The 14526-nt window shown below is 41.3% G+C and overlaps 1 protein-coding gene across 5 annotated transcripts in view; it reads right to left on the bottom strand.

The window, feature by feature from the left end:
• The window catches only part of map7b (microtubule-associated protein 7b), a 160529-nt gene that overhangs the window by 6164 nt on the left and 139839 nt on the right, over positions 1–14526 (bottom strand). For all 5 annotated transcript variants that reach the window (XM_073056298.1, XM_073056296.1, XM_073056297.1 and 2 more), the window contains 3 exons: positions 6454–6504; positions 6304–6373; positions 1227–1359 (listed from right to left, as the gene is read on the bottom strand). In XM_073056298.1, the coding sequence (XP_072912399.1) occupies positions 1227–1359; positions 6304–6373; positions 6454–6504 (254 nt within the window). The remainder of the gene's footprint in view (positions 1–1226; positions 1360–6303; positions 6374–6453; positions 6505–14526) is intronic.

The raw sequence follows: 14526 nt of genomic DNA, 5'->3' as shown, positions 1-14526 counted from the left end.
CAACTTGTAATGAAATACGACACCAATTGCCCACTTTGGTTTCAGACAGCTACCAGAAAAAAGGAATGGAATAGGTAAATAGAAAAACAGGATTTTTAAAATGAGTGAATAAAGAATGATGAAGATAATATAATTTAAGAGCATTTTGCTGATAATAGAGTAACACACAAAATTCTGGAGGAACTCAGCAGGTCAGTCAGGATCAATGGAGAAGAATAAGAGACGTCATTTTAAGTTGAAACCTTCATTGTGACTGCTGACACTAGGATAATTAAAATGTAAAATGTAGGTAATTAAAATGTATTGAGGCGACAGCATGATCACTTTTGTAACAACCAGAAACATCTTAGTTTGTGAGAACTGCAGGAATACAAATAGAAATCAAGGCCAAACATAAAGAACAAAATGCTTAATGAGTGAAATGGAAAGAAAAAGGGCTGAGTCACTCTCATAAACACTGTACTTCTACGCCGAAATGCCACAAAAAGGTAATCAAAATCACACAAAATCAAGCAGTTTTAGTAAGAAAGGACTCCTATTCACAACTAGCAATGAGCTTAACATGTATACAATCCTCTAGCATCAAAAATCACTGGAGTACAATAGCCTAGTGAACAAATTAATGGACTGGAAGCCTGAATTTTGGACCACTGATTCAGAAACAAATTGGAGTTCTCCTATGACAACTGAGGAACTCCAAAACAAGTAACAAAATAAATTTGGAATGTAAACTAATTTTAGTAACAAAAATGATTTAGTTGCCCAAAAAATCCATTTGGTTCATTTATGTTTTTCAGGGATGCAAAACTACTACACTTAACCCAGTTTGACCTAAGCCTAACAACGAATGTGGAAAATAAAATCTTGGCATTTCCAGTGAAGCTCACATTCCAGAATAAAAAAAACTACAAATGTGTAGCAGCAGGATGATTAATAAATAATCCTAACATGGAAGTCTAGTATGGGCTACATCATCTAAACAGTTAAGAGTGAAATCATGCACACAAGGTATCTCAAGTGATAGAATGAATACAAGTGACCAAAATGAAAGGTGGTCAGATTTTTCAGTGATTCTTATATTTTTACTGATTCAAGAGTTCAAATTAGCAAACCAGTTTACCCATCTGATCATCCAGTTTATGCATCCTTTTAGTAAATTTCAGTACAAAATTTAACTATTTTTAAATATTTGAAAAAACTAATTCGTGAATTAGTACTGCTCTTACCATTCTTCATCTGTTTGCGATTGATCTGCAAACTCTCCATTATTGCCCATTTCTGACTGCTTATTGGTTTCTTCCTCAGGGATCACTGACACTGCTTTTGTTTCAGTTATGTAATCAGGGTTCTGGTTGGTTGCTGGAATATAAAGTAAAGATATCTTATTAACTACAATAAGAAAGGACCGAGTAAGTTTTACCTACAATAGTATAATGCAGCACCTCGGAGGTAGAAAGAACATTATATATAAAAACAATACTTAGAGCACAAAATTCTTTGGGCATAAATGGTCCAACACTAGGAATTATGCTGTATACCATTCCCTTCCCACTCCCAACAATCAGCATCCCTAGGCTTTTAAGATATCTTCAGGCTGCCTAACTGACTTTTCCCAAAAAATTCCATACAGCCCTATCAGTAAATGGGAACAACTACTAATCCAAATGACTTACCATGTACTTTCAAAGTCAAAAATTCTAAGAGATCATTGACATGATTCATCACAATCATCTGGATAAAACACAAAATTCCATCCATTTAGAAGAATGAGGTCAAAATGATTGACCTCAAGTGGGGTTTATGAATTCCTGTGAGATATCCAGCTACATTTTGGAAACATGGAAATCTCCAGCACAAAAATTAATTTGGCAAAAATTTTTCTCACAAGAAAATTTTGCCCAGTTGCTTCACATAATACTTAGTCACAATTTAATTCTTCCATTGACATTGCTTTCAATCTTAGCCACTTGAATGTTAATAGAAAACTTTATGATAAATACTGGGATACTAGGTCAAAGAATACTGTAGAATTTCATGAACAGTAAAGATACTTAGAATGCTTTTTGATTCTGGAAACTCTGCAGGTCAGCAACAGCCATGGGCAGAAAAAGAAACTGACATTTTATGAAGGGCATTTTACCTAAAACACTGATTTTCGTTTGCTCCCCATGGATTGCATTACCCTGCTTAGTGTTTTATGCACGTTTCTTTCTGATTCATTGGGCAATAGCCATACTGAATTGCAAAGGTGATAAAATGGATTCAAGATTTTTAAATTACATAAACAAGATGGAGTGGCATGGAGGGTCTGTAATAAAATTAAATTAAAAGAAAAGTCAGTGAGAAGCAATTGTAGGAAGGATTACAAATGAGCTAGTCAGTCCTGTGCCCAATCTGGTGATAGCAAATGCATACAGTATTTATTTCTGGCTGTGTAATTGATTTACAATGCATTGTAAGGGAATGAAGGGAAACAAATTTCTTGAGAAAAAAACAAACTGCTGGAGGAACTCAGGTTCAAGTAGCATCTGTGGAGACAAAAGATGGTTGATGTTTTGGATTAAGACCGCTGTCCTGATGATGTTTTGGGTTGAGCCCTGCATCAGGACAGAAGTTTCAATCCAAAAAAGATCAAACATCCATTTACCTCAACAGATGATGCCTAACCTGGTAAATTCCTCCAGCAGTTTGCTTTTTGTTCCAGATTCCTACAGTAACTTCTTTAGATATTCTGTGGAAGGAAGTTCTTATGCTAAATCTTTACAATGTCTCATTAACAATACTGGCACAGTTTTGTTTATTTCAACAGACACACTGATACAAGAACAATGACAACTACGCCCAAATCATATTGGAGAATAAGGTTGCATTGTTTGCTGTGTAACCAAAACTATGTAACCAGCTTTGTGTTTGCTATTTGCTATGTATGTATCCAATTTAGTAGGAGAATGAAATCTCTGTATTGTCTCTGTACTATTGAACACATCAATGCCTTGAGAATGTAGCTAACAGTGAAAGTAAGCAATGTAGAGATAACGGTGGTAGACGGGATCGTGGAGTGGTGTGATGGTATGGGGACCAGTCAAAGCCAGGAAGGGGGACACATGTTCCAAGGAGTAGACTAGAGCAAGTATGGACTACTGAGCAGAAATATTGGTGGCGAACGGAGAAGCTAATGTGCTGGTGATAAGCGTTGCAAGCGGATAGGGTATGCTAATGTAACTGAGATAGGGGACGAGGGTATGCTAATGTAACTGAGATAGGAGACGGGGTATGCTAATGTAACTGAGATAGGAGACGGGGTATGCTAATGTAACTGAGATGGGAGACGGGGTATGCTAATGTAACTGAGATGGGAGACGGGGTATGCTAATGTAACTGAGATAGGAGACGGGGTATGCTAATGTAACTGAGATAGGAGACGGGGTATGCTAATGTAACTGAGATGGGAGACGGGGTATGCTAATGTAACTGAGATGGGAGACGGGGTATGCTAATGTAACTGAGATAGGAGACGGGTTATGCTAATGTAACTGAGATAGGAGACGGGGTATGCTAATGTAACTGAGACAGGAGACCGGGTATGCTAATGTAACTGAGATAGGAGACGGGGTATGCTAATGTAACTGAGATAGGAGACGGGGTATGCTAATGTAACTGAGATAGGAGACGGGGTATGCTAATGTAACTGAGATAGGAGACGGGGTATGCTAATGTAACTGAGATGGGAGACGGGGTATGCTAATGTAACTGAGATAGGAGACGGGGTATGCTAATGTAACTGAGATAGGAGACGGGGTATGCTAATGTAACTGAGATAGGAGACGGGGTATGCTAATGTAACTGAGATAGGAGACGGGGTATGCTAATGTAACTGAGATAGGAGACGGGGTATGCTAATGTAACTGAGATAGGAGACGGGGTATGCTAATGTAACTGAGATAGGAGACGGGGTATGCTAATGTAACTGAGATAGGAGACGGGGTATGCTAATGTAACTGAGATAGGAGACGGGGTATGCTAATGTAACTGAGATAGGAGACGGGGTATGCTAATGTAACTGAGATAGGAGACGGGGTATGCTAATGTAACTGAGATAGGAGACGGGGTATGCTAATGTAACTGAGATAGGAGACGGGGTATGCTAATGTAACTGAGATAGGAGACGGGGTATGCTAATGTAACTGAGATAGGAGACGGGGTATGCTAATGTAACTGAGATAGGAGACGGGGTATGCTAATGTAACTGAGATAGGAGACGGGGTATGCTAATGTAACTGAGATAGGAGACGGGGTATGCTAATTCGACTAAGATAGGAGACGGGGTATGCTAATGTAACTGAGATAGGAGACGGGGTATGCTAATGTAACTGAGATAGGAGACGGGGTATGCTAATTCGACTAAGATAGGAGACGGGGTATGCTATTGTAACTGAGATAGGAGACGGGGTATGCTAATGTAACTGAGATGGGAGACGGGGTATGCTAATATAACTGAGATGGGAGACGGGGTATGCTAATGTAACTGAGATAGGAGACGGGGTATGCTAATGTAACTGAGATAGGAGACGGGGTATGCTAATGTAACTGAGATAGGAGACGGGGTATGCTAATGTAACTGAGATAGGAGACGGGGTATGCTAATGTAACTGAGATGGGAGACGGGGTATGCTAATGTAACTGAGATGGGAGACGGGGTATGCTAATGTAACTGAGATAGGAGACGGGGTATGCTAATGTAACTGAGATAGGAGACGGGGTATGCTAATGTAACTGAGATGGGAGACGGGGTATGCTAATGTAACTGAGATGGGAGACGGGGTATGCTAATGTAACTGAGATAGGAGACGGGGTATGCTAATGTAACTGAGATAGGAGACGGGGTATGCTAATATAACTGAGATGGGAGACGGGGTATGCTAATGTAACTGAGATAGGAGACGGGGTATGCTAATGTAACTGAGATAGGAGACGGGGTATGCTAATGTAACTGAGATAGGAGACGGGGTATGCTAATGTAACTGAGATAGGAGACGGGGTATGCTAATGTAACTGAGATAGGAGACGGGGTATGCTAATGTAACTGAGATAGGAGACGGGGTATGCTAATATAACTGAGATGGGAGACGGGGTATGCTAATGTAACTGAGATAGGAGACGGGGTATGCTAATGTAACTGAGATAGGAGACGGGGTATGCTAATATAACTGAGATGGGAGACGGGGTATGCTAATGTAACTGAGATAGGAGACGGGGTATGCTAATGTAACTGAGATAGGAGACGGGGTATGCTAATATAACTGAGATGGGAGACGGGGTATGCTAATGTAACTGAGATAGGAGACGGGGTATGCTAATGTAACTGAGATAGGAGACGGGGTATGCTAATGTAACTGAGATAGGAGACGGGGTATGCTAATGTAACTGAGATAGGGGACGGGGTATGCTAATGTAACTGAGATAGGAGACGGGGTATGCTAATGTAACTGAGATAGGAGACGGGGTATGCTAATGTAACTGAGATAGGAGACGGGGTATGCTAATGTAACTGAGATAGGAGACGGGGTATGCTAATGTAACTGAGATAGGAGACGGGGTATGCTAATGTAACTGAGATGGGAGACGGGGTATGTTAATGTAACTGAGATAGGAGACGGGGTATGCTAATGTAACTGAGATAGGAGACGGGGTATGCTAATGTAACTGAGATAGGAGACGGGGTATGCTAATGTAACTGAGATAGGAGACGGGGTATGCTAATGTAACTGAGATAGGAGACGGGGTATGCTAATGTAACTGAGATGGGAGACGGGGTATGTTAATGTAACTGAGATGGGAGACGGGGTATGTTAATGTAACTGAGATGGGAGACGGGGTATGCTAATGTAACTGAGATAGGAGACGGGGTATGCTAATGTAACTGAGATAGGAGACGGGGTATGCTAATGTAACTGAGATAGGAGACGGGGTATGCTAATGTAACTGAGATAGGAGACGGGGTATGCTAATGTAACTGAGATAGGAGACGGGGTATGCTAATGTAACTGAGATAGGATACGGGGTATGCTAATTCGACTAAGATAAGAAATTACTATAAAGAATACTGTGAACTAGGGTTCAGCGGACAATTAGTGACACGCTCATTAATTGTCTCAGCTTTTGTTTGCAAATAAAGGCTTAAACTTCTTGAAGAATCTTCTGCGTCTCCTGGTTATTTCAAGAAACCACGACAATCATAATATAAAGCCAGAGTGCATAACCACACAACTATACAGCAATGCAATTTTAGTGTTTCGACATTACCTTCATCAAGTATTATTTGTGCAGGATCTTCCCCATTTCTCTGTTCTGTAGAACTTAACTGATTATCCTTCTGTTAGAAGAAAAGAACTTAAGTATGAACCAAAACTGTAAATGAAGTAGCACAAACTTTGTGGGTTAAGTGGAGGATACCTTTTCAGGAGTGTTGGACCTTCTTGTTCTTTTCATAATTTGCTCAAGTCTCTGGAAAATACACATTCAATAAACACAGTAAATGCTTTATTTAAGAAAGAGTTTGTTTCAATGCAGCATTTTATTTTAAATTAGTACCTAAAGAAAAACAAGTGACGTATGATAAAATGCTGTTTAAAATTATTTCAAAGGCCGTCACTATTCAGCCAATTACAGTGACAGAGGTATAATCTCCTCAGTAAAGTGCATTTAGTTTAAACTCATTTTAAAGTTTTTTCTCCCTTCTCAAATAAATTAGAATTTATTTAAATCTTACATCCATCCCACAAGATGAGAGAGTAAAACTCTTTGCATTATGACTCCGTCGCAATGTACAGACATCTGAATTTAAAAGTCTGATGGCTTGTAGAAAGAAGGAAGCTGTCCCACAGTCAGTCGGTCCTGGTTTTAATCCTGTGGTACCGTTTGCCAGACGGAAGCAACCGTAACAGTCTATGGTTGGGGTTACCCAAAGACTGGATTGACTAGGCTTATACTCACTGGAATTTAGAAGATTGAGGGGGGATCTTATTGAAACGTATAAAATTCTAAAGGGATTGGACAGGCTAGATGCAGGAAGATTGTTTCTGATGTTGGGGAAGTCCAGAACGAGGGGTCACAGTTTAAGGATAAAGGGGAAGCCTTTTAGGACCGAGATGAGGAAAAACTTCTTCACACAGAGAGTGGTGAATCTGTGGAATTCTCTGCCACAGGAAACAGTTGAGGCCGGTTCATTGGTTATATTTAAGAGGAAGTTAGATATGGCCCTTGTGGCTAAGGGGATCAGGGGGTATGGAGAGAAAGCAGGTACAGGGTTCTGAGTTGGATGATCAGCCATGATCATACTGAATGGCGGTGCAGGCTCAAAGGGCTGAATGGCCTACTCCTGCACCTATTTTCTATGTTTCTAAGATTGCTTTGTAAAATTAGATAATTATTCACTTCAGGTAGCAGTTGAACAAGAAAACAAGTGAAGTTTTCATATGTCTCACTGATAACTTGAATATATTTCTACCCCTTCACCAATGAAAATAATTTGTCACTATTGTTTTTTTAAACCATTTCAAATTTGATACCTGTATTCAATCATTTAAGTGTTTCTGTTCCATTGAAAGTAGACCCCCACCCCATTCCCTAAATTCTGCTTAAGATTATATCTTTTTTGAAGAACAATGTAGTGAATCCTATCTGTATCTATTGTATGGCACTTCTTCAATTGGATGACTAGAACTGTTCTCAATATTCAAACTATTCAGTCAGTGTTTATATAATTTGAGGTGGCATAGAAAATGTCAATTTCGAGTCATTCCTACATGCTTAATAATTATAACAAGCATGACTGTTCATGTGAAGGACTTTTTCCATCTGGTTTGCAAGGGAACATGCATACACTCCACCAAACTTCAATGTATCTGTAGGCATTGGGGTAAAACAAATGCACAGGCCAAATAATTTAAAAGACAGCCTTAGAAGTTTGCGAAGATTCACCATTAATCATCTACAGCTTTGACTAACTTCTATAGATGTGTGATGGAGTATATATTGACTGGTTGCATTACAGCCTGGGGTATGGAAACACCAATGCCCTTGAATGGAAAATCCTACAAAAAGTAGTGGATATAGCCCAGTCCGTCACAGGTAAAGCCCTCCCTACCATTGAGCACATCTGCGTGGAGCATTTTACAGGAAAGCCACATCCACTATCGGGAACGCCACCACCCAGGTTATGCTTTCTTTCTTGCTGCTGCCATTAGGAAGGTACAGGAGCCTGGGACTCACACCATGGGGTTCAGGTACCAGAAGGGATAACTTCACTCAAACTCACTTACCCCTTCACTGAACTGTTCTCACTTTCAAGGACTCTTCATCTCTCTATACATTCTCCATACTCTATTATGTTCTTTCAATGATTCTATTATTGTTATTAGATTTATTGAGTATGCCTGCTAGAAAATGAATCTCAGGGCTGTATATGGTGACATCTATGTACTTTGACAATAAATTTACTTTGCACTTTTGAAGGAAAGGAACTTTCAAATCAGCAATCATTCACTTGCTGACTTGAAAGATGATTCAGGATTCAGCTTTGTTTAATATAATTTCCAGTATTCAAGTGTAAAGGAGGATGAAAATATTGTTACTCTGGATCTGAAGAAACAAAGAAACCCAACAATAATAGACATATATACATTAGATAATTTATATACATAGCTAGATCATATGTACATAAACTGATGCTAGGTACAGAAGTGTCTATACATAAAACAAGTAGTAGATTAGAGGGTGGAAGTGTTGTTCAGTCTTACTGTTTGGGGAAAGTAATTTTTTGAGTATGGCATGGAGCTACAGAGCCTCCTCTCTGATGGGTGTGGGACAAAGAGTTCATGAGCAGGGTGGGTGGAATTCTTCATGCTGGCCTTTTTCCAGCATCCTTCTGTCTATATGTCCTTGATGGCAGGTAGGCAGGTGATGATGCGTTGGGAAATTTTGACCACTCATTGTTGAACCCTCAGTTTCATACGATGCAGTGACTCAGCATGTTAGGATGCTCTCTACTGTGCATCTGTAGAAGGAAGTGAGTCTAGATGTGCATAGCCCAGCTCTCTTCAGCCTCCTCAGAAAATAGAGCCATTGGTGAGTTTTCTTGATTGTGTAGGATGCGTTCTGGAACAAGAGAGGTCGTGCGAGATGTGAACTCCCAAGAATTTGAAACTGTTTGCAATCTCCACTACTGTGTCACTGACGTAAAAAGGGGCGCGAGTGCTGCAAAATCTCCTGAAGTCAATAACCATCCCCTTTGTCTTGTTGGTGTTGAGGAGGAGGTTATTTGCCTGGCACCAAGCCTCAAGCTCTTCCACCTCCTCTCTTGTTGTTGGTGATGAGTCCCACCACTCAGGTGTTTGGATGTAAAGTCATGTGTGTCAGCAGAGTTTCTAAGCATGTTTTGTTTCAATGTCTGCTCCTTCTTTGAAATGTAAATATTGAAGGACCATGATTACTTACAGTTTGGGTGTATTTGGAACTGGATTATTACTGTCACATGTACCAAGATACAGCAGTGGGCTTAGCACACAGCCCTGGGGGCACTGGTGTTGAGGGTGATGGGGGAGGGGAGGAGCATTTGTGCATCCTATGAAGTCTGTTGGTTAGGAAGCCGACACAGAGCATTAAATACCAGTGTATTTAGACCGAGGAGTACAAAGTATATTTATTATCAAAGTACGTATACTATTTGCAGCCTTGAGATTTGTCTCCTTACAGGTAGGCACAAAATAAAGAAGGCCAACAGAACCCATTAAAAACAGCAGACCATCAAACACCCTTGCCTGCAGGAAAAAAGAACAAATCATGTAAACATAAAACCCCTGCCTCAGAAATTTACAGCAGAGTTAAGATGGCACTAAACGGCGACTCCTTTGCTTGCATCTTCGCTCTATTTCCATCTTTAATTTTCCCTTTCAGGGTTCTCTTGAAGACCCTGACCTGGAGTTACACACAGACTTTAGTTCTTTGCAGGTATGGGACCTGTTCTCGGGTTTTCAGGACCGGCCACTGTTCGGCACGCCTAGCGTTCGGCCTGAGAGGAGGCCTAGTATTTGGAAGCCTAAGGTCTTGGGGCTCTGGAGACGGGCGCATTGAGGGTTGGTGTCATGGCAGGAGACTCGGGTCACGGGGGAGGCCCGGAAATCTTTCGCTGTGGGCCCGAAGACCCAAGATCTTTGCAATCTTCAGGGACAGAGCTCGTAAAAAGCAACGAAACAGACTTTTTAACATCGTAAACCTGCGGGTTGTTGTTATGTCTCCCGCTCGCTGTGAAAATGGTTGACACCTTCCTCTCCCTTATTAGGGAGAGAGAGAACCTGTGGGTTGCTGAATTACGGATGAAATGCGATAGTCTTTGGAGTAACCGCGAAGTCTGTATCTTCGCTATCGCTTAGCTGACGCTTGTGCTCGGTAGCGGGTATGCTTTATTATGCCAGGGGGAGGGGGTATCGTTTCCTTGCTGCTGCTGGGGGGCACTTTGGGGTTCTCACATTTTAACTGTCGTTCGTTCTTTGGGGCACTTCTCTGTTTTCATGGATGTTTTGCGAAGACAAAGCATTTCAGGATTTATACTGTATACATTACTCTAACATTAAATTTGAACCTTTGAAAAGTAAGCAATTAACATTCAGAACTGAAGTTCACAGAAGAGAACCCACAGCCACGAAGCCTGTCATCACCACGGCGAATTCAGGAGCCCATTAGTTGCAGGCCACAGCCTCAGTTCAGTGCAGAGAAGAGTAAACCTCGTGGAGCAGCAAGCTGAACTGGCCTGTCCCTTGCCTCTGACTCCGACACCATGACCTTTTCAAATTGGCCCAGCGTCTAAGTCGTCCAAACCTTGGGTTGTTCCCTTTGATTCGTTCTCAAGCCGGGACATCACTGCCTTGATTCAGCCCATAACCCGATCTTTCCAATTTGTTCCAGCATATAAATCAAATAAACTTCAGGTTTTCCTTGTTTTCGGGCCCAGGCCCCGCTGCCTCACCTTGGTTCTGCCACATCGAATTGCCCACAAGTCTGCTCCAGCAATGGGAAACCATTGGCCTATTCCCTCTCAGGCCTGGGCTCTGCCACCTTAATTCAGTCCACACATGCCACTCCGCAACTATCCTGCACCTTTGAGACTCCAGTTCCCACCTCGAAAATGCCAGTTCATACAGGCAGTTCAAAACCTCAACTCCAAAAGGGAAGTTAACAAGCTATTGATTGCAGAGATCATACTCCAGAATTAATACAGTAGCTTGTAGTTTTGTTTGCTATTGGCATGTAGTGGCTATGCTTCACCAGTGCCATCTTAAACCAGAAGATTTTTCACCAAGGTCTGTGGGACAATAACATTAAATACTGAACTGAAATCAAGAAACAGCATTCTGACGTGTCCTTCTGTCCTCGGCTTGTCAGGGCCAAGCGCACGACAGATGATATGGCATATGTTGTAGAGCAGTACTGCTGATAAGCATATGGTGAGTGCCCAGTGTGGCAGGAATGGAGCTTTAGATGTGTCCCATTACCAGCTGTTCAAAGTATTTCATGATGATTGACATCAGTGCCACCGGGTGGTAGTCATTTCATTCTGAAGGTGTAGAATTCTTTGGTACAGGGATGATGGTGGCTGATTTGAAGCATGTGGGAACAGCAGCTGGATGAGTGAAACATTGAAGATTTTTGTGATGACATCAGTGACACACTCCCTGAGCACTTGGCCTAGCTGCCCTACAGAGACTGACTCTCTGGCAGAGTCCTTTTCAAGTCTGCTGCTTTTGCAGGGCTTGAAGCATGCATAAAGTTGCTTAGAGCGCCAGGGAGGGAGGCATAACTTGTACAGTTCACACTATTTTTCCTTATGTAGTCAGTAATGCCCTTGATGCCCAACCAAATATGCCAAGGCTCATTATTGGACAGGTGTTCCTTTTTTGTGTGTAGAGAGTCTTTGACCTCTTGATGCCCAAAATACTCTTTGCTTCAGGCTGCTCTGAGAGCTGTTCTATCTCCAGGCCTGAAGGCAGCATCCCAGGCTTTCAGTGTGGAGCGTACCTCTGCATTCAGCCAGGGCTTTTGATTGTAGCCAGTGACAGATAAGGCATATTCCCCCGAGGTCTGTATCTTTTCTGTTTGTGGTGATCTCTCGAATATCTGCCAGTCAATCCGTTGAAAACAGACCTGAAGCACAGAGGTTGCCTCATTAGGCCATACAGTGATCATCCTCTTGACTAGCTTCTCCATTTTCAGCAGTAGTCGTTATGCTGGGATTAACAGTATGGAGATGTAGTTGGGGCCAAGATAAGGACATGGGGTGGTAGGGGGGGAGCTTTGTAAGTACCATGTCTGTTTGTATTAAACAAGGTCTTAACTGTCCTAGTGGCCACGTTGGTGGAATTGGGATAAAATGTCCTGAAGGTTTTGTAGAGAGCTGATGACACTGACATCCTTGGTATTCAGGCATGTAGACAGTGGTGAACATAACCGTCATATCCCTGAGCAGGTAACGTGGCCAGCATTTCATTGTAATATGTTCAGTTGCCACAGAATGGTGATTGCTAATTACAGATGAGTTTGTGCACCAATCTGTGCTAATGCACACACAGATTCCATCTCCTTCGGATTTCCCTGACAGGAAATTCCTATCTGCACGGAATAGAGTCATCTCATTAAGCTGAAACACTGAATATGGCAAGTTCAAAGCTTAAAGGAGAGGTCTGTTCAAAGCTTACTACAATGGCTATTAAAATACTTTGGTGAATAGTACAGTATCACGCATAAAGAAAGTCAGGCAGCCATCTGTGGAGGGGAATAAACAGATGACATTTCAGGACAAGATTTTCATCCTGATGAAGGACCTCAACCAGAAACATCATCTTTTATTCCCCTGCACAGAGAGTGCACAGCTTGCTTCTATTCCAGGTTGTAGATTCTGATCTAGCTGATGAGACCAGTAGACAGATGGATGTGTTGAGACATGGTACACTCCTTCCATTTTAATGTTCGCCTTCAGTCTGCTCTTTTGAATGTTCTTCCCCATTTCCGGGATTAATGGGCCAAGGGTTCCATAAATTGATTGGGATGTTACATGTCTGAGGAACCTTTGAGAATATCTTTATCTTTACAACTATCCATCTGTAATCTATTGTTGTAGCAAAGCTTTGCAGGAAGAGTTCATTTTAGGAACCTGGCACTGAGCATATGGATGACGTATCCTTTGGAGTAGACCCGGTGTGATTACAAATGAATAAGTAGTAGAAGACACTCAGCTCCTCTTTTCAATAAGATCATGTTTAATCTGTCCAAGTCGAATTCCCCATTCCAACCTTCTATCGATAGCCTTTTACCCATTATCAAAAATATAGACAATTTTAAGGCAAAATGAGACAAAGACTCTCCTTCCACCATCACCTGAAGAATAAAAGTTCCACAGATTAACAACCATAGATGAATACAGCACAAGTAAGGCCCTTTGGCCCATCATGTCTGTACCAACCATGTTGTCAATCTAACTAACCCTATCTGCCTGCAAATTGATTATACACCCCCAGTCCCTGCCTGTTTATATGGGTCTAAGTACCTCAATCATTGCTATCACATTCACATCCACTAATTCCTGGCTCTTCTTTTAAATCTCTGTTTCCTAGTATTTGACATATCCACTCAAGGAAAAAAAAGACCATCTATAACCAATTGTAATTTTATATATTTTTATCAGGTTGCCCATCAGCCCACAATGTTCCAGATAAAACAATCCAAGTTTGTTCAGCCTCTCCTTATAGCCAATACTGTCCGATCCAGGTAACATCCTGGTAAATCTTTCCCACATTGCCCCTTCAGTGTGGTGACCAGAATTGCACACAACACTCTAAATGTGACATTATACAGTTTTATACAGCTGCAACATGACTTTTATACTCAATGCCCTGTCCAGTAATGGTAAGCAAGCCATATGCCTTCTTTACTATCCTATCCACTTATGTTGCCACTTTCAAGAAGCTATGGGCTTACACCCAAAGATCCCTCTGTATAACAATGCTCCCAATGTTCCAGCTATTTATTTGCATTTGACCTTCCAAAACACAATACCTCGCATTTGGTCCAACTAAACTGCACCTGGCATTTCTCTGCCCACATATGCAACTGATAAATCATATATATTCTGCTTTCCTCACTATTCACAACTTTGCCAATTTTTGTGTTCGCAACAAATTACTAATCAGACATTAGTAATTGCATTTTTATAGTAATTTTATAAACTACTATATACACTAAAGTTAACCTGATTCAGTTGGTTAGCAAATTTAATAAAGAGTGGCCAAAGCTGTCAAAAAACAACTCCTGCTAGAGAATGCAGCTGTAGAAAAATTGAATATGAATATTCTGAACTTCATTGTTTAAATTGTGGGTCACCTGGAGAAGGGTGTATGATGTTGAAAGACCCGAAACACCCGATGACTCCAGGAACATCACTGATGATGTGTCCAGAAGCATCAGTAGATGTATGCA

The sequence above is a fragment of the Hemitrygon akajei genome, chromosome 9 (assembly GCF_048418815.1).
Source record: "Hemitrygon akajei chromosome 9, sHemAka1.3, whole genome shotgun sequence".
NCBI lineage: Eukaryota > Metazoa > Chordata > Chondrichthyes > Myliobatiformes > Dasyatidae > Hemitrygon > Hemitrygon akajei.
The sequence above is the reverse complement of the archived record's forward strand: the minus strand, read 5'-3'. Positions and strand labels throughout refer to the sequence as shown.